Source organism: Patagioenas fasciata, chromosome 5, assembly GCF_037038585.1.
Source record: "Patagioenas fasciata isolate bPatFas1 chromosome 5, bPatFas1.hap1, whole genome shotgun sequence".
NCBI lineage: Eukaryota > Metazoa > Chordata > Aves > Columbiformes > Columbidae > Patagioenas > Patagioenas fasciata.
The window spans coordinates 10,294,064-10,311,764 of record NC_092524.1 but is presented as its reverse complement, the minus strand read 5'-3'; the positions used below and the strand labels follow the sequence as shown (position 1 = coordinate 10,311,764).

At 41.2% G+C, this 17,701-nt stretch overlaps 1 protein-coding gene and 1 long non-coding RNA gene across 2 annotated transcripts in view; one reads left to right on the top strand and one right to left on the bottom strand.

Annotated features, from left to right (window-relative positions):
* Window positions 1–6,582, bottom strand: part of DKK3 (dickkopf WNT signaling pathway inhibitor 3) — a 28,954-nt gene extending 22,372 nt beyond the window's left edge. Inside the window, exons 1-3 of the mRNA XM_065839719.2 lie at window positions 6,337–6,582; window positions 4,238–4,375; window positions 3,657–3,740 (exon numbers count right to left, since the gene is read on the bottom strand). Coding sequence (XP_065695791.1) covers window positions 3,657–3,740; window positions 4,238–4,375; window positions 6,337–6,516 — 402 coding nt within the window. The 5' untranslated portion in view covers window positions 6,517–6,582. The remainder of the gene's footprint in view (window positions 1–3,656; window positions 3,741–4,237; window positions 4,376–6,336) is intronic.
* A 201-nt stretch (window positions 6,583–6,783) lies between these two features.
* On the top strand, window positions 6,784–17,487 carry LOC139828078 (uncharacterized). Its single transcript, XR_011739271.1, has 4 exons — window positions 6,784–7,204; window positions 10,347–10,458; window positions 12,626–12,806; window positions 15,588–17,487. It is a non-coding gene; the product is annotated as an uncharacterized lncRNA (long non-coding RNA).
* Window positions 17,488–17,701: the final 214 nt, after the last annotated feature.

Genomic DNA, 17,701 nt, shown 5'->3' with positions numbered 1-17,701 from the left:
TTGCTCCCTCTTAATTTTCATGCCTGCTTTTCATTGGTTAGGCCAATGCATCACAATTGAAATAGAATTAGTCAACCAGCCAGAAAACATTTTCATTTTCACATTGTAATACAGAGTGCTGTTACTTTATCTGTGTCCTATACTTGAAATTACTACTGGAGTTACTCTATTAATTTGCAATCTAACTAATATTCCCTGGAGAAGTAAATTATAGAATATTTGAACCTTAAATGCAGGAGCAAGCGGATGTAAAACCCTGCACAGACATAAAAACATACACATCCAGCTACCTCTCGCCTCTGTTTGGTCTCTTTAAAGAGACAAGAGGGTTGGATCAAAGCCTGACATCTATGCTGGTGACTGTCAGTCCTCACTGACATCTGAGAAAGTGAATGTTAGTCTGGGAATGTAAACGGCACCTCCCAATAATGCAGCACCTCTGAAGAACCGGATTGCATTGCCAGAAATGGTAAGGAGCCCAATTCTTCTTCTGGAGACTTAAAATACTGATAGTCTTCTGGCCATCAAAATACTGACAAGTAAGCCATTCAGTAACAAAGAACAGAGTCTAAAGGGAATACTTCTGTGATGCAAAGCCAAGAAGCAATACTGCCTGACAGCGAAAAGTGTGTGGGAAGGGAAGATTATGCCTTATGTTTCTGTAATAGTGTATCTGCACTATATAAGTGTATACACATATGTATTTATATGCCCTATGCATGTGTGCATTTGTACCTGTTTGCAGGAGGACACAGTGGTGGCACAGGCACTGTGATTTAAAAAGCAGATACAACCTCTTTTCCATGAAGCTGCTTCTGCAGTGCTTAATTTCATGCCAGCCAGTATGCAGATTTATTATCGCAATGAAGACCCATCACAAAACACATCTTTGCCTACCTGTGAGGCTTTGGCATCATGTCTCAAAGCCCAAAACTATCACTGGAAAAACGTTCAGTGATCTCAAGTGGCTTTTAACTCAGCTCACAGACAAAAAGTGAACTGACGGTTGTAGGGTTCCAGCTATTATTGATTACTGAAGTAATCAGTGATACAGAGTTCACATTTCAGAGCAGGTGGTTTGCTGAGGTGTTTGATGAATTCCTATATTGTACCTAAAGAGCAGGAGCTCTGGGAATCCTTAACTTTTATAAGGTAAGCCTATAAACCAAACCTCTTCTTCAGCATTGAGTCTCCCTATAAACACAGACAGTGTGATAGTATGTGCCTAATTTTTTTACTTGGCAGACAAACCGTAAAACCAGAAGTGCTGCGCTGAAGAGGCACCAATTTGAGGCCTACGGGAGCAGCATCAGAACTGAGGTCCTGTTTGCAATGGCTCCCTACAGCCTCCACTGCCGAGCTCCCATCCCCACAACAAAATGTCAGCATTGTCCTTTTCAAATGACTGACAGTACGTGCAGCTACGATTATACAAACCTCTTGTTGCACTGTACTACACAGCAGGATGAATCACTCATGGGTATTAAGGATGAGTATTACAGAACAGCATATGCTGGCTGTACTTAGAGGTCCACCAAGATAATCTCCGAATGGATTTCAAATTTTCCATTTACATCTGCCTGGAGAATACAATACCTTATATATGTATTGCTTTGTTGCTAATATTTAAAATAAGCAGCAAATAAGCAGAAATTACTCTTCCACCACCCAGTGGTCTGGGAAGCCTTTGGTTGGGAAAGTGGCCGGGACATCCCGCAATGTCATACAACACTTCAACTAGGAAAATTTATGTATAGAAAAAGGAGCCAAATATAAAGTCTTCTACTACATTTTCCTAATATTTTGGTCATAAATTTACAGATCTAAGCAATAGCACTTTTTAACTTGGACAAATTTTTCCTCCCACTTGGTAGACCTCCCCTTGGCAGCGCATTTTTCTTGCAGTAACCCAATTTTTTCAATTCTCAGTATCATGTCATTACTCCTACAATAGTTCTTCACTCTCGTAGTACCCTAAATAATTCATATTCCTCCTTAATGTCTAAAGTTTTCAAGTATTTTCAGATTCAAGTCTGCTAGGTATCTCTTAGTCAAATTAATATATGCATGTTTGCCCACTCTCCTTATATAACAACAAAATATGTCTTTTGGTTGCTTTTCCCATTTAGTTTTTTCTCTAACTTGGCAACCTCTAAATAAGGTATTTGTACCACAGGCATGCTGAAAGTTCAAAATGAGTGTGAGAGGGGAAATAAACATTAACAAATGCAGTTTTGTTTCAGCAGCTGTTGCAGTAAGGATGTTGATGAATAAAGCACCCTAGGAATTAAATGATTAGGAGTTAACATGAGCAACTCTCATTATGCCAACTTCATAACTGAATAAAGACTGCCACCATGAAGTTGGACAAAAATTTGTATTCAGCCCTCAAATTCTTTCGCTTAAAGACTAATAATAGTATTGGTTCTGGATGCAGCACTGGCTTGGTGAGGCAGCCTTCCCATATGGAAAATGCAGATAATGTCACTCGATACACAAAGCTTATAAGGAACTTTGTATGATTGTTGGAGAAAGCTAACTTGGAAATATTTTTTACAGCTAGTGAAGAATGACTAGAGATGACAAGGAAGCCAAATACATTAAGAAACAACACCCGTGTTGTCTCGCAGTGCTAAGAAGATTGAAAGGTTTGCCTCTGTACATTGGTTTTCAAGATCAGGACCGTATTTGCATGGAAAAAACACAAAACATTTTAATTGCCATCTTTACACATATTTCATTATTAAAAAAGCATTGCACAATATGTTAACACTTTCTATAAAACTGAACTGTAGTTGCAATTTCTTTTATGCCTTGATTTACCACCAAATCTGTAAGTTTCGTCAAATGGTCAAAAAGTATAGCACACACAAGCAACTTTATTTTCCTACTTGCCATCCTCAGCTTTAATAGCAATATAAAAATATGAGCTGAAAGAGGGAAAACTTAGAGGATGATAGTAGAAAAGATGCACTGAATTTCTCATGGGACTAGTGATATTCAGCAAATGTACCCATCTCTGCAAGACTCAGGTAAAGAATATTCTTGATCTTTTAAACTTCTTTGAGAGTCCTTAAATAACCAGATTTCCAGAGTGGAAAGGGATTTATTGTCTGGCCCTTCTTCCCCTCCTCAAAGTGACATTTTGCAACCAGTTATCCATCACTACGTTAGACTGAAAAGCAAAAAAAAACTATATATTGTTCCACAGACTCTTCACAATAGAGAATTCGGGGTTTATTTTCTAGCGTTGAAAGTCTGTAAAGCGATTTTTTTATGAAACCCGAAAGCACAGAGAGGACCTACATGAAGCACTGTTATACCAAGGGTTTATTCACACCCACTGGAAAGGCCTGTCTAACTCTCTTTGCTATTTGAGTACAATACTTATATTTCACAGTCAAACTGAATGTGCAGACCAAGCACCTCAGTTAACCACAACATTTAAACTCTGCTCCCAATCCGTAATAGAATATTCCCAAGTTAAGCTAATTAAAAAAAAAAAAAAAAAAAAAGACATTTTTTGACTGCTTACCCATAATGGTTTTGTGTTTTAAAGCATTCAGAAATGTTGCTAGGTGAACTATAACACCTTCTTCTGAATGATGAGCCCAAAGCATTTGTTTAATTCTCAAGAGGAAAATGTGTTCACTTACATGATTTCTTCTGTTTTCTCCATCTTTTATAGATGTAATAACTGTCTCAGAAAAAACTGTTGATCCAGTTTTGTTATCTGTAACCTGATGCGGCAAAAGAACAAAATATCATATTACATTCTTTTATTAGTCTTTCGCTACTCTCAGTCCTGCAACAATAAAGTTCTGCAACAATTAATGCACCCTCACACCCTCCTTTTCTTCCCATTTTGCTGTCACTCATATAAGATTCTAATCTGGGGGGGAAAAGTAGATGGTGCCTACCTCTTTATTTATTTAAAATGTCACTGTAATGAAGCTCAATGAGTGTGAAACGGTCATTCCTTTATGACCCATGTAATAGCTGTACCTGTGCTCTATTTTTAGCAGGCACTTTTTTCAAAATAAATTGTTCTTTCACTTTAACCTTTTATGACATGTACCCTACACAGTCATTAGGCCAGTAAATAAGATACAATAAAACCCCAAAGTGAATTATCATCAGGGAAGTTTATGCTTCATATCGTCTTGCAAAATTTGTTTTGTTTTTGCAGAAAAGGTTTTGTCAGAGCCAGAAGCTTGCTGTACGTGTTTTCTCATACCTTATCAATTTCTTGATGTGTCTGAACAGTTTTATTACCAATCCTGGTTTCCGTGTTGGACTCATTATGGTAGTTGGGAGGTAAGTCTTCAAAGTTTACTTCCGACAGTTTTTTTGCCCCTTCCTCTTCAGCTTCCATCTGTCAAATTTAAATAAACCAACAGAAAATTAGCAACAATTACAGAAAAGAGAACAAGCAACCCTTCTCGTGCAGTCCCCAGCAATGTCCTGTTTAATTAGATGAAGCTGTTAGTACAGATGCTCCTGTACGGGAACGCTTACTCAGCCATTTCAGCCAGCGACCACAGCAGCTCTTTTAATGGACTAGAGAAACACTGGAGAGTTAAACCCTTGAGCTCTGGACTACCTAAGCCAAAGTCAGTCCCTGTGAGGAAAAGCTGTGCTAAAAGTCACGGCAATGTGGTATCTGCACAGACTGATGCCTGTCAAGATCCCAGCTTTCTATTTTCCCAGAAAACCACTGAACACTTCAGACAGACTTTCCCATCTGACAAAGAAAAGAAAACAGTCTGGCAGGACAGAGCCGTAGCCAAAACCCCTTGCAGTCAACAGCAGGAGTCCTCTTGATCACGATCGCGCATCCAGAATTTCATTCTCTGTTTCAGTTCCCACTGTCTTTGTTTGCCAGACGAAGACTCAGCACAGAACAGGGGCTCTCTCTGAATCAGAAAACGGAGTAAGCTTAACAAAAGGGCACAGATCAGATCTTGTAAACAACACAAACTCTGAATGTTGCATCCCTTTGTTATTTCCAACTGCTGTAACAGAGCTGGGAGGTCACAAGTATAGCCAGGCTGAACAACAGAATGTTTGCCCAAGACAAAATTTGTCTTTCTGGTGTGTCTGTTTATTTTAAATGACAGCTGCAAAGCTGTGTAAGTGTAAAGCATTTATCAGCTACAATGCAGTTCAGACAATCCTCATTTCTTGCTGTATATAGAACACTCCTCAACCCAGAGCTGGCTAGAGGAAAACAGGCAGAAATTTTTACTACATCCTTATTTATAACAAAGATTACTTTCAGCATTATCAAGAATACTTTAAAAAAAGAACCAAACAACAGTTTGTTTCGGTGACTGCACAGCAGTCTAAATGAAGCGGATAAGAGGCAGACTTCAGCGACTGTCCAGATGGCAGCAAAAGTTCAGAAATTATTTAATTATAGCAAATAAAGGTTTGTTTCCCCAGTGGGCTGTCAGTAAAAGGGATTTTGAGGACTATATATTTTTGAATAAGACGAAAACAGAACGTAGAAGAAAGATTCTCAGCATGAAGGGTAAAAAGCACAGAAGTAAGGGCAATGCAGGAACCAGGTCTTTTAACTGTGATACGAGACAATGACTCGGGCTCTAGATGCGTGTCCTGGCTTTGAAACTGGTTCTGTTCTATTCTGGGCAAAGAATGTGAGATCAAGACAAGAAATTACATCAAAAGTAAGCTGCTTCTCCACACGTGTTTTCAGGACTGTCTTACACCTTTGAATCTTGGCTTGGGATAACCTCTTGTGTCTTAGTTCCCACTGCACAAAGACAATAAAATCACTCTGCACTCCTCCCCTTGCCACGTACTGTTATTTTCTCACTTCAGGATCCAGACGGACCATCTGCCCGCATTTCTGCCCCCCTGTGAGCCTGCACCGCGGCAAGAAGGTGAGAAGGTGCCTTTGCAGCGCGATCCCCCACACACGGCGAGCGCGGGGCCGCGCAGCAGCGGGGCCGATGTGCGAAGCGGGGCGGGAAAACCCACCGGCGAGAAGAAAACAGCGCCAGAAGCGGAGGAGAGACCTCCCCCCGCACCTCCCGCCTCCCCGCCCGAGAAGGGCGGCAGCACCGGGGATTTCCGCGCTCCCCCAACCCAGAACGCGGAGGTCGCCGCCTCGGGCAGTGGCCACGGCTTCTTTGTGGCAGCATCGGCCCGGCCCCGCCGGGGGACGCGGAGAGGCGGCTGCTGACGGGAGTTGCCGAAGGCGGCTGAGAAGCCGGTGCCGCAGGTGCGGTGCGGCCCGACCCGGGGGTGAGGGAGGAAGGGCCCCCACACCTCTCGGGGTTCCCTCATATCCCCCCTCCGTCTCCCCCTCACCTCCTGCACCGCGTTGCGCAGCTTGTGCTGCGTGTCCTCCATAAGCGCCTCCACCTCCCGCAGCATCTCCCCCAGGCTGGCCGCCCGCCGCCGCCCGCCGCCCGCCGCGGCGCAGTACAGACCCCCGAGCAAGGCCGCCAGCAGCAGCCATCGCGGCCCCGGTCCCGCTCCGCGCCGCATGCCGGTGGCGCCGCTCCCGCCGCTGCGCCTCAACGGTGCGGGCTGGCGGGCGGCGGTGGGGCGGGAGCGGGCGGCTCTGCAGCGCCGGCCCGGCCCCGCAGCCTCCCGCAGCGCCAGCCCACACGGGCCTGGCCCGGCCCCCGCGGCCCCCGCTGGAGACGGGCACGGAGGGTGCAGCCCCCGGGCAGACAGGCTCAGCCGGGGGGAGCGGGAATGACGTTTGGGAGGGCGGTGCGGGAGAGATGCTGAAGGAAGGGGGTAGGATGAATTTCCCGTTCAGACCCGAGACCTTCCTTCTGTTGTTTTTTTGAACAGGTTTAATGCAAAGAGGGTGGTGGGAGCCGCCCGACGTCTCCCTGATGTATTTTGCTTTCCAGTCTTCGGCGAAGCTTTTGAAAAGATGTTTTCAGCTTCCAGGATCAGCTGTGTCTGTGGGAGGTGGCGCATCCTGCACCTTCCTGGCCAGCACCCCACTTGCCTTTAAAAAAAAAAAGATCAGACAACATCATCATTTTGTACCTGTGTGCATATTCCTCAGTTTCCACACTATTTTTCCTCTTTGTACTGCACCTCAAGAATTTCCTGGATGTTTTTTACTGCAGTCAACTCACTGCTTGGAGGCAACATTGTTGTGCCAAGTGAGAACTGGCCTGTCCATCTCATTTTGGATCCTGGATGAGAAGTAATAGTAAGTAAAGTATTTCTGCAGAAACTATTTAAATCCTGAAAATTCCCTGCAAGTGCATTATTACAATAATCACCAATATAAAATGCAGTGTCACTGGCAGCCTAGGGCAGCTTCCATCAGCTCTGACTGCTCACAGAATGCAGTAGAAAACAGTGGAGATGGGAAGGCTCCTTGTGTCCCCAGAGCTAAACCCTTCCCTCAGTCTTCCAGACACAGCATGTCATGCTTCAGTGCGACAGAAGGTTTCATTGTGGGCACACTACATCTGAGTTTAGTCATACAATAGTTTGATTTTTTAAATGTAAACCTCTTGGACTACACAACTTAAGTAATAGAGTTAGGAATTATCTGGAATGAATTAACAGTTTAAAAGTGTCGCATCACATTGCAGGACATATGAAACAATCCTGTACCAGCAGAGAAATGTTTAGACAACCCACTCCTCTTTTCCACCTCTGTCTTTATGGTTAGGTTTCCGGTTCATCCACTGCCTCCAATCAGCTTAATAATATTGACAATGTAGAGGTGACACTTAAATAACATTTAGAATTTTAGTTTTCTTGGATTTGAGGAGTAACTGAAGGTTAGATCAGCCACAATGAAAACATTTTTAAAAAGGACCTGAGGCTCAAATCCCAAAGATATTTATTTAGTCGTTGGACTCCCAAGGAAGTGGAACAGAAGCTAGGTACTTCCTTGTAATATCTTTGTAAATTTGGGTGTCAGATGAATTTTACAAACATTCCAAACACATGTAAGTGTTAATTGCCTGAATACTTTAGAAGAGGTGGGTCTAAAGAACGAGTCTCCCTCTCTAGCAGTGAGATGAGGGCCACAGTCCTAAACCCCGGCTTGCAGGCAAGACCTCCCATGCTGCCTTTGATGAATGTGCTTTAAAAAAAGGCAACTCTGACAGGGCTAAGGGGGTGCAAAGTAATGCGTTGTTCGACCTATTAACAAGATACTGCAGAATACACTTTATTTGGTACTGTTGCAGTGAATTAAGAATACATTCATCTTTCAACATAGAGGAAGCATTGTGGAATAAGCTTACAATGCAATCACAGTTACTCTGGCTGTTTTCACAGACTTGAACTCTATTTTCGTAGCTTCTTTGAGTGATGTTTTTTGGACAGAGACTTTGCTGAATGGTGAGGGCACACTTGTATCCCAGAATGGGAGATCTGCACCTGAAGTCTGTGCAGAACAGCTCTCCTGGTTTTCTGCTGTCACCTTGGTTTACTTCATAATAAATTCCTTGCGCACACAAGGCTTTAGACTGACTGTGATTGTAGCCAGGAGAGCCAAATTATGTCTTCTAAGCTCAACCTGCAGCAGCCTAGAGCACCTAGAGGTGCTTAGATATGCACCTCACTGCCGCAGTTGGAGTCCCCTGCACCCCTGACCGTGTGTGTGCAAGGACAGCCGTGGGCACACGGGTGCTGAGCCATGCTTGTGTGCTGAGCTGGTAAGGCACAAGCCAGGTCTAGTTCACGGTGACCCCACGTTGTGCCTGAGCTCATTAGCCTTCCCAAAAGGCAGGTATGTATGTCAGCACACGGTGCTGTGCCAGCAGGCTGGCATGGTTCCCAGCATTATTAGGTTCCTCCCTGCATTTGGAGCTCAGTGCTTTTCCCCTCAGTATCGCTTGATCCACTGGGTATAGGGATGTTGCAAACTAAGTGGGCAAAACTGCCATAGATGTCATAGCCCACAAACTTAGGATTTGTAATGATTAATCATTATCTTCCTCCTCAGCTCAGTCCTGAATGCCTGTGCACAAGGATTTATTTCCATTTCCATGGAAAACTTTGAGGGTGCACATTTGTTTTAATATTATTGCATTACTATAAACCCCCAAGTCTGTACTCCTGTTGTAGTAACCAGGCACTGTTTTGATTTGCAGCTAAGTCATAGCAAAGCACGCTGCTAACATGAGAGCTGTTACAGGTTTATTTTTCTTTCAGCAGGATTTGAATGCCCATGTAGAAAATTATACCTTTATAGCTATGTGTACAATAGTACAGAAAATAGCTACACTTGTATAATTATATTGACATACAACCTAGATCAAGGCTTCAGGTACCCTAATTACTTATACTGAAAATGCTCAAGATAGATTATCTTCCACTGAGGTTAGTGGAAAAACTCCCATAATTTTCAGTGGGGCTTACACTCTGTCTTTAAACAGAATTGCTGAGGATCAGAAGGAGTTGGTAGTATTGATCACCTCTTCTGGGCATTTGTTCTACCATTTTTATCTTCTATGGTTAAAGAAACAGTGACAACCACCAAAAAAAAAAAAAAAAAAGAAAAAAGATAAAGATTCTTCTGCATTTAATGTAACAGAAGCCTGTAATGTGCTTGCCTCTACTGCATTTTTACAGCAGGAAGAAAGCCATGTCTGTATTGAAAATAGTGCTCTGTTTAAAAACGTGCGTCTGAGGACACAGGATAAACTATGGATAGTATATTCTTATTTTGGACTGGTGCAAAGTGATGTTAGAAATTGTGTTAGGTAAAAGATGTCAGAGAATATGTTTTGGACTATAACAGATTTTCATAGCTAAGGTGCAGCCCTGAGCGGGTATTTTTCCAAGACAAACTAACACAGCTGAAGAACATCTCTTCCTGAACACATATGTTACACAAAAACCTGCATTACACAAGAACACCTATTATCTTTTTCTTGAGATGTAATCTGTGCTTGGACATCAATTTATTAATTTAGAAAAGACATAATGAGCTGGAATGATTTTAGCTGGAAATGTAGTTAGGAAAAGCATATCCCAGATATATTACATAAAAATAATTTGTAAGGCTTCAGTCAGCCTCAATACAAGACTCTTAAGGTGGATTTGAGGCAAAAATGGCCCCCAGTCATGGTGAATGTATTGTTGTCAAAGCAGACATCATCTGAATCAGTGATTCTGGGGAATAGAAACCACCTTCTGCTTGGATGAGTTTTGAGACAATAGACCATGTTCCTGAAAGCAGCAGGATAGGGAGCTGATTTATTTTTTCTCACACATTTTTTATTCATTTGAAGGCACTGCATTATATTCTGTTTTCTATGTTTCAAACATATTTTATTTTTCATGCTCACTTACCGATTAATTGAGTTATTTTTCCTTTCCAACAGTTGTACTGCGAGCAATCAATCGATTAGCTAGCTGCAGCAAAAAAAGAATAGCAAGATGTCTGGCTAATGTACAACCTGTAATATGAAAAGAAAAGGCAGCCTTCTGATGTATGTAAGTATAAACAACATCAAACAGCTGTACAACAAAGACAAAATCTATTACCAGCAGGCAAAAATTCCAGAAACTGAAAGCTCACATTCCCTGCTGACTGGGAAAATGAGAGCACGAGAGAGGGACAACAGAGTGACAACAAGTGACAAAACAAATGCTTGTGGCCTACAATGAATTTATACATCCAGACTGCAGTCTGGAAAAATATTGTTTAGCAAGTCAGCAGTAAGTTTCATTCCATGGTGAAAGTGATTGCTTTGTTAGTACAGTATCAGTTAGGGGTTTTCTATGGGAAAGACACTACCCAGACAGACCAAGATGTGATAACAGGACTAATTGCTTGCTCTTTCTAATGATGATTTCTTCTGTCGGATTGCTTGGACATAGAAAGCTCTGAGTTGTAGGAAAATCTCTTTTCTACTCCCATGAGGTTTTACAGTATGGAAACTTGTACATGTCAGGCCTGAATAACTGCAAGTGTAAAAAAACACAGAGTTATTTTGCTGAGTCAGCTCAGTGTTTAACTTTCTGACCATTTTTGTATGCTAAACATATATAAAATGTTACGCTCAATCTGAGATCACAGTATCACAGTATGTTTGGGATTGGAGGGGACCTCAAAAGATCATCTAGTCCAATCCCCCTGCTGGAGCAGGAACGCCTAGGTGAGGTCGCACAGGAACATGTCCAGGCGGGTTTTGAATGTCTCCAGAGAAGAAGACTCCACAACCTCCCTGGGCAGCCTGTTCCAGTGTCTGTCACCCTCACTGAGAAGAAGTTTTTTCTCAAATTTAAGTGGAACCTCTGGTGTTCCAGCTTGATCCCATTAGCCCTTGTCCTATCATTGTTTGCCACTGAGAAGAGCCTGACTCCATCCTCGTGGCACTCACCCTTTATATATTTATAAACATCAATAAGGTCACCCCTCAGTCTCGTCTTCTCCAAACTAAGGAGCCCCAGCTCCCTCAGCCTTTCTTCATAAGGGAGATGCTCCACTCCCTTAATCATCTTTGTTGCCCTGCGCTGGACTCTCTCCAGCAGTTCCCTGTCCTTCTGGAACTGAGGGGCCCAGAACTGGACACAATATTCCAGATGTGGTCTCACCAGGGCAGAGTAGAGGGGCAGGAGAACCTCTCTCGATCTACTAACCACCCCCCTTCTAATACACCCCAGGATGCCATTGGCCTTCCTGGCCACAAGGGCACAGTGCTGGCTCATGGTCATCCTGCTGTCCACCAGGATCCCCAGGTCCCTTTCCCCTACACTGCTCTCTAATGAGATGTAGGAGCTTTAGGAAAGACTTAGGAAAGAATGAGAGATTTCAAAGCAATTAGAGAAGAATCATTTAATGATCATAGTGTTTTCAGATCTTGCTCAAGTAAATAGGTGTTAAGGACACTGAAATGCTGAAATATGTTTAGGACAAACCTGACTGCAATGAGAGAAATATCAACAGATAGAGTTCTCCTGGAATTACAGATCCTGAAAAATTCCTAATTTAAGACTTTTTGGGAATCATAGTGCCTCATTCTAGTTTGATTTTACTTGTAAGTGAATTAAATCACCTAGTATTAAGACCTTGCTTAAAAAAGGCAAGAGTATCAAACATAGATTTGATTATGAACAGTTATTGTATTTAACTTTGCCCTTTGTCAGAACCACAGCATCTTTCAGGTGTAGGTTAACACCTTGTGGCCTTTTATTTAATAGATTGAAGAAGAGATTTGTGGTTTGCTTAATTTTATTTTCTTAAAGAAGAAAGGGACTTACATTAGTTTTATCTTCACAGTTGTAGACTTTAGAGTGTAGCTCTGTTATCTCCTCTTGGCCTTCTCATGGATGTTCGTAGAATTTTCTAGAAGTCAGATTATCATGTGTCAAGAACTTATGAAATATTAGCCTATCAGCACACAGTAAGTCCTTGACAGTCTTTTCAAACACAGTCATCATATTGAAGCTCTACTTTACTCAGGAAAAATAGAATTATGCAAATACAAATATTGTTCTGTTTTAATGGCACATTATTTAGCAAGAAAGCAGCCATGTATTAGAAATATGAACATGCTTTGATTTCATTTTTATTGCTTTGTGGCCTGTACTTTCCTTTTCAGATACTCCAGGGTTTAACTGTGAAGACCTAACTAATCAACAATGCCTATTTTTTTAGTGTGCCTTGTACTGTTTCTGCTACTCTTGACCGAAGGGATGGAGCAGGGAGTCACCTACCAGACGTTATTAGAGCTGAGACAACAAGAAACCAGATGAAACCTCTAAACTGTGTCTGCTTTCCAAACCATGGTAATACAGCATATTGAATTTGCTTTGACGTCAGCAAACTGCAAAGCCTGGTAAGGACTCTTTTTTACAATCACAAGTGCAAATTATGTGCATAGGCAAACGGCTGCATTCTAACACATTTCCTAGATGCTTTAAATGCCACTCCAAGCCATTTGCTCCATTTAATAATAGTGACCAGTGGCAATAAGGGTTTGAAAGTTACAAGAAAGTATTTATTTCTGTTTGTTGTGCTAAGTCCATGGCAGTGCATGGAAATCTTCTTGCTACTCAAATGTATTGTCCATGTGCATTCATAAAATCAAATTACATTTTAAAACTTCTACATGCCAAATTATTCTAACTATCCAGGCCGTGCAGTATAGTCTCATCAATGAAAATCTAAATTATTTTTACAGAAGTGTGGACATGTTTTTTGTGGAGAGGGGAGAGTGTTGACAGACAGTCCATAGCTATAAACACTCTCATGAGGACAGTTATAGTATTTCAAGTTTTTAAGAATTTGTGGTTAAGAAAACTGTGAGTGAAATACAGAACCTCTGTCTCCTGGTCTTTTTTAGAGTGTATTTCAGATCAGTAAGTAATAGTTGAAAGTTCTTAGTGATTCATATGAAACAAATCAATGTCTCCACTCAGTTTGTAGTAGATAGATAGTTGATAACTTTGTTGATACCAGTTCCAAAAAGCAAGAGGGTTGGGTATCAACAAATATTAAACCATTCTCCCACTACGAGAGGGGATCCTTCCAGGCCACCGTTGAGTCATATTGCCTGGATAGCATAGGGAAGCAGGTGCCCTTTTGCTCAGAGGTGATACGTGTAAAGAGAAGCCATCCTGGAGTCAAGATTTTTAGTCTATTCCGTGGCATTACTAAGTGATCACTCCTGTTAGCTTCAGCACTTTGTAACATGAAGTTAGGTATGACCTAAGTCTCAGTACAGATCTTATCTCTTAGCTCCAGTTCTCCTGTTCTGCTCTTGAAATTGTACTACAGGCAAACGTAATATGCATATATGAGAGCTGGGATGAAAGAATCAAGAAATGGGCAGAGAACTACTGTGAAACTGGGCCAACAGTAACTTACTGAGAAGGTGCCTGCAAGAGAAGGAACCAAAAATAGCAAGAGATAAAATGGGTTGAAGTAAAGTAGATAGGAACTCACAGAAGGAGACCTGAAAAGATAACCGCTAAAGCAGCAGGGAGGGTTTTTGAAGTGATAGTGAGAAGACTGCCTTGGGACATGGGAAGAGAGAAGCAGCGTGAAGAAGGAGCTGCAGAGAAAAAGCACTTGAGAGTGACTGTGTGAAAGAAAGTCACATGGACAAAACAGTGACGCTTTAGCAGGGAAACAAAGAAAGCTAGTTCAGAAAAGCAGATGACTAGACGAAGGGAAACATGAGGCTAGTTTGAAGGAGAATGAAAACAGAAAATGTGTTTGCATGGAATAAAGGACATAGGACAAGAAAGAACCAAATGCAAAGTGAAAAATTGAGAACTTTTGTCATATGTGTAATACACAAATAGAGACATTTAATTTGAGGAAAAAAATTGGTTGCCTGACTCTTTCTTTAACAAAACATAAGGAGTCTAATGTGTAATAGTGCTTTGGTTGTGTACAAGGATACAAATTTTTTCATCCCTTGGCCAAGAATGTGTGTCTTACCTTGGCCAGTTTTCTCCTCTTTTAGGCTATAAATTGTACTTGCTGATACCAAAAAACCCAAAGATAATAATTGTATTAGAAAGATATTCTAGGTCATTTATCTAGGCATTCAAGAAATCCCCCAAAGGTCACACAACCATTTATACCTCAAGTCTTTCTCACAACGATAAGCAAGTAGGCGATGACAAAATACACATGAAGTTCACAGCTCGGCAGCAACAATTTCACCAGTAGGTTGTCTTAGGATTTGCCTAATTATCCAAGCAATCCAATCTTCCCTCTTGGTGATTTAGTGAAGCTATGTCAATGTTATACTAGAAGTTGTTTAGCCACATATCTTAAACATTTATGAAGTCAGGAGAAATACAAAACTGTATATTAAAACATCATTTAAAACATCAGGTATAATTGATTAAGCCCTAACAAGGTAATTTGTCTTCTGTAATGTATATAGCCTTTCTTTACCAGATTTCCATTCTCTCTAAATAGTACATTATGAGTAAACATCATTATTCAATGTTTTTGGTTTAGTACATAGTCAAAACTTTGGCTGTTGTCATTGTCATATGCAAACAATGTGATAAAACCTTGAAAGAAATTCAGTCATTCCTATATTCTGATTTTTCATTTCGTATTCTAAATAAATCTTATGATATGGAATTGAAGTTTTTTTGAGTTAGTATTCCTTCAAGGATGGGCATTTCTGCCTTTTTTTTTTTTTAGTGTTTCATACCACACAGTTTTTAGTGGTTGTTATGGTGAATAAGTTTGTGTATTAAATAGAAAAGAACAGAAATCCCACAATAAAGGTTAGCCATTCAAAGCTGGATGCTTCCCTGAGGCTACAAAAACCTATGAATCCTTCATTTGGAAAGATCTGACTTTTAAATTTCATAAATTAAAGATGCTCTAATCCATTTGCTCAAAGTAGGACTAGCCAGTATTCTCAGCTGACTGTGTCCTCAAAGTTGCTAGTGCAAGTAGAAAGTAATTGATACACTGATATTTAACTTGCATGTGGTTCTTGTTAAAATACACAAGAAAAAGCCATTAAATGATTCAGAACAAAGACATGTATTTCATTAAGAAAAAATATGTCTACATGGAGAGGTTTTAATAAGCACCTTGATTTTTAAAAAAATCATATAATTCTGTGTGCTTCAATATGCAGGAGGATTCTGCTTTTGACGGAGGCCTGAATCCTATGTTATTTAAGAATCATAAAGGATCTGGGAGCAGAGGCAATGACCAAACTATGAAAATTACAGCAACTACTATGTTTTCCAAGTTATTTTCAAGTACTTAGCATGTGAGTGGGCCTGAGTGGTACTGTGCTCTGGAGTGCAAATAAATATTTGTGCTCACATTTGAGGAACCAGGGGCCATCAGCCCCACACTAAATTAAATCTAGGTAGCATTAACAAAACAAATGACACAAAGAAGAGGTAAAATGTGCTGGAAGAGCAGCATATGGATAGCAATGGCAACAAGAATTGCTGCATTGCTACAAGAACTGTGAAAATAAACAGCAAGTCGTACCATGAAAGCAACAGGGACAAGATGTCCCAGAACATGAGTGTTATCATTGTCCATAAAATGCTGTCATAAGCCGATCATCAGAAACTACAAGTTCTAAAAGGAGGTACTTTACAGACAGCAGATGGTGCAGCACTGCAGCTGGAAGGAGTGGCAGAAGGGTGACGCCAGAGCAGTTTGGATGGAGGAGCGATTTGGCATTGTTGCCAGGTGCCGTAAATGTTATCAGTAGATGAGTGGCTGCACAGCAACAGTTGAAGAGGATCACCGTCTGTTAAAAAGCCCCATTGCCAAGCATTTAGCTTTTGCACTTGGTCTGAAAGCTACAAAAATTTGACTTGCCAGAAGCTGCAAGCCATGAAGGTATAGTCGTGTTGCTGATCTTGCACTGTGCAAAGATAGGAGAAGGAAGAACTGTTGGAATAAGTTTACATCATGTCACCAAGTTTATCATTTAGAAACAGGCTGTCAGAAAGAATTACAAAAGACAGATGATGTGACTATGCTTTAAACAAAGAAAAAACAATAAAATCACAATGCTCGCAGAAAAGCAACATGTTCATTAGTGGTAGAAGTAAAATTCCATCTTCAAAGTACAGGTTGTGGAAAGAGAGCAATTATTGAAGGAAGAGAATATACTGATTTCAGCTGAAATTCATCACGAACAACTCAAAAGCATTAACAATGGCTACTTTAATACGGTCTTATGCAAGAGAGGAAAAACACCCATAATTTGCCCAAAATGGATGAATGGATAAAAGAAATTACCATTTGTGCAAAGTAACAAAGACGGAATCTGGGGGAACTGAGGGAACAGTAATAATGTGTCCAACAGAGCCAGGCAATCAATGACCGTTTCTAACACAGGCATACAACTATCAGTCATATTTTAAAATAAACTAGTGAATCAACATGGTTGTCAGCCTGCAGCAAAACAGGTCATGGTAACTTTCTAGGTGATGCTCTAATGAGATGAGATCATGGATGCAGAGCAGATGTGAAACAACTACCCAGAGATGGGGCAATGAAGGACTCAGTGGCATTGTGGCTTTACCCAGGACGAGTCAATCATCTACTGGGCTAGTGACTCAAATCACATTATTTTCACTTATGAAGCCCTTTAATTTTTTATTAATATGACTTCTCTGGCTTTTGGAAGTGTGTTAGTCTTCCAAGAGTATACTTTTTATTTCAGCACCTTTGAATGTCTTTCTGCAAGTAGGCTACAGGTTATATTATATCCTTGTCCCCTATGGAGAAGAGGATCTTTGATTTGTGTGCCCTGCTTTGGGGTTAGGAGACAACCCTTGTACTGATAGCATCATTAAAAGCCTTCTTAGGGCAATGCCATGCAATCTGGTAGAGGCCAGATTTCACATCATTTCTGGATTTTTCTGGGTCACACCCTCCTCCCTGTGGACAAACAGACAGCCTTGCACCTTGGAGCCAGGCTGGGTAAGGGACAGACCACCATTCTGTCAGTCAAGGAAAAGTCAGCATGTGAACTATTACAGGAGCTTGACCCCTACAGATCAATGGACCCTGACATTATCCACCTGAAGTTGTTAAGAGAGCTGGCTGACGTTACTGCAAGGTCACTCTCCATAAGTCATGGAGTTTGAGGGATGTCCCAGAAGACTGGAAGAAGGCTAATGTCGCCCCCATCTACTAGAAGGGCTTCAAGGAGGATCCAGGAAATTATAGGCCTATCAGTCTTAGTTTAGTCCCTGGGAAAGTTATGGAATGCAT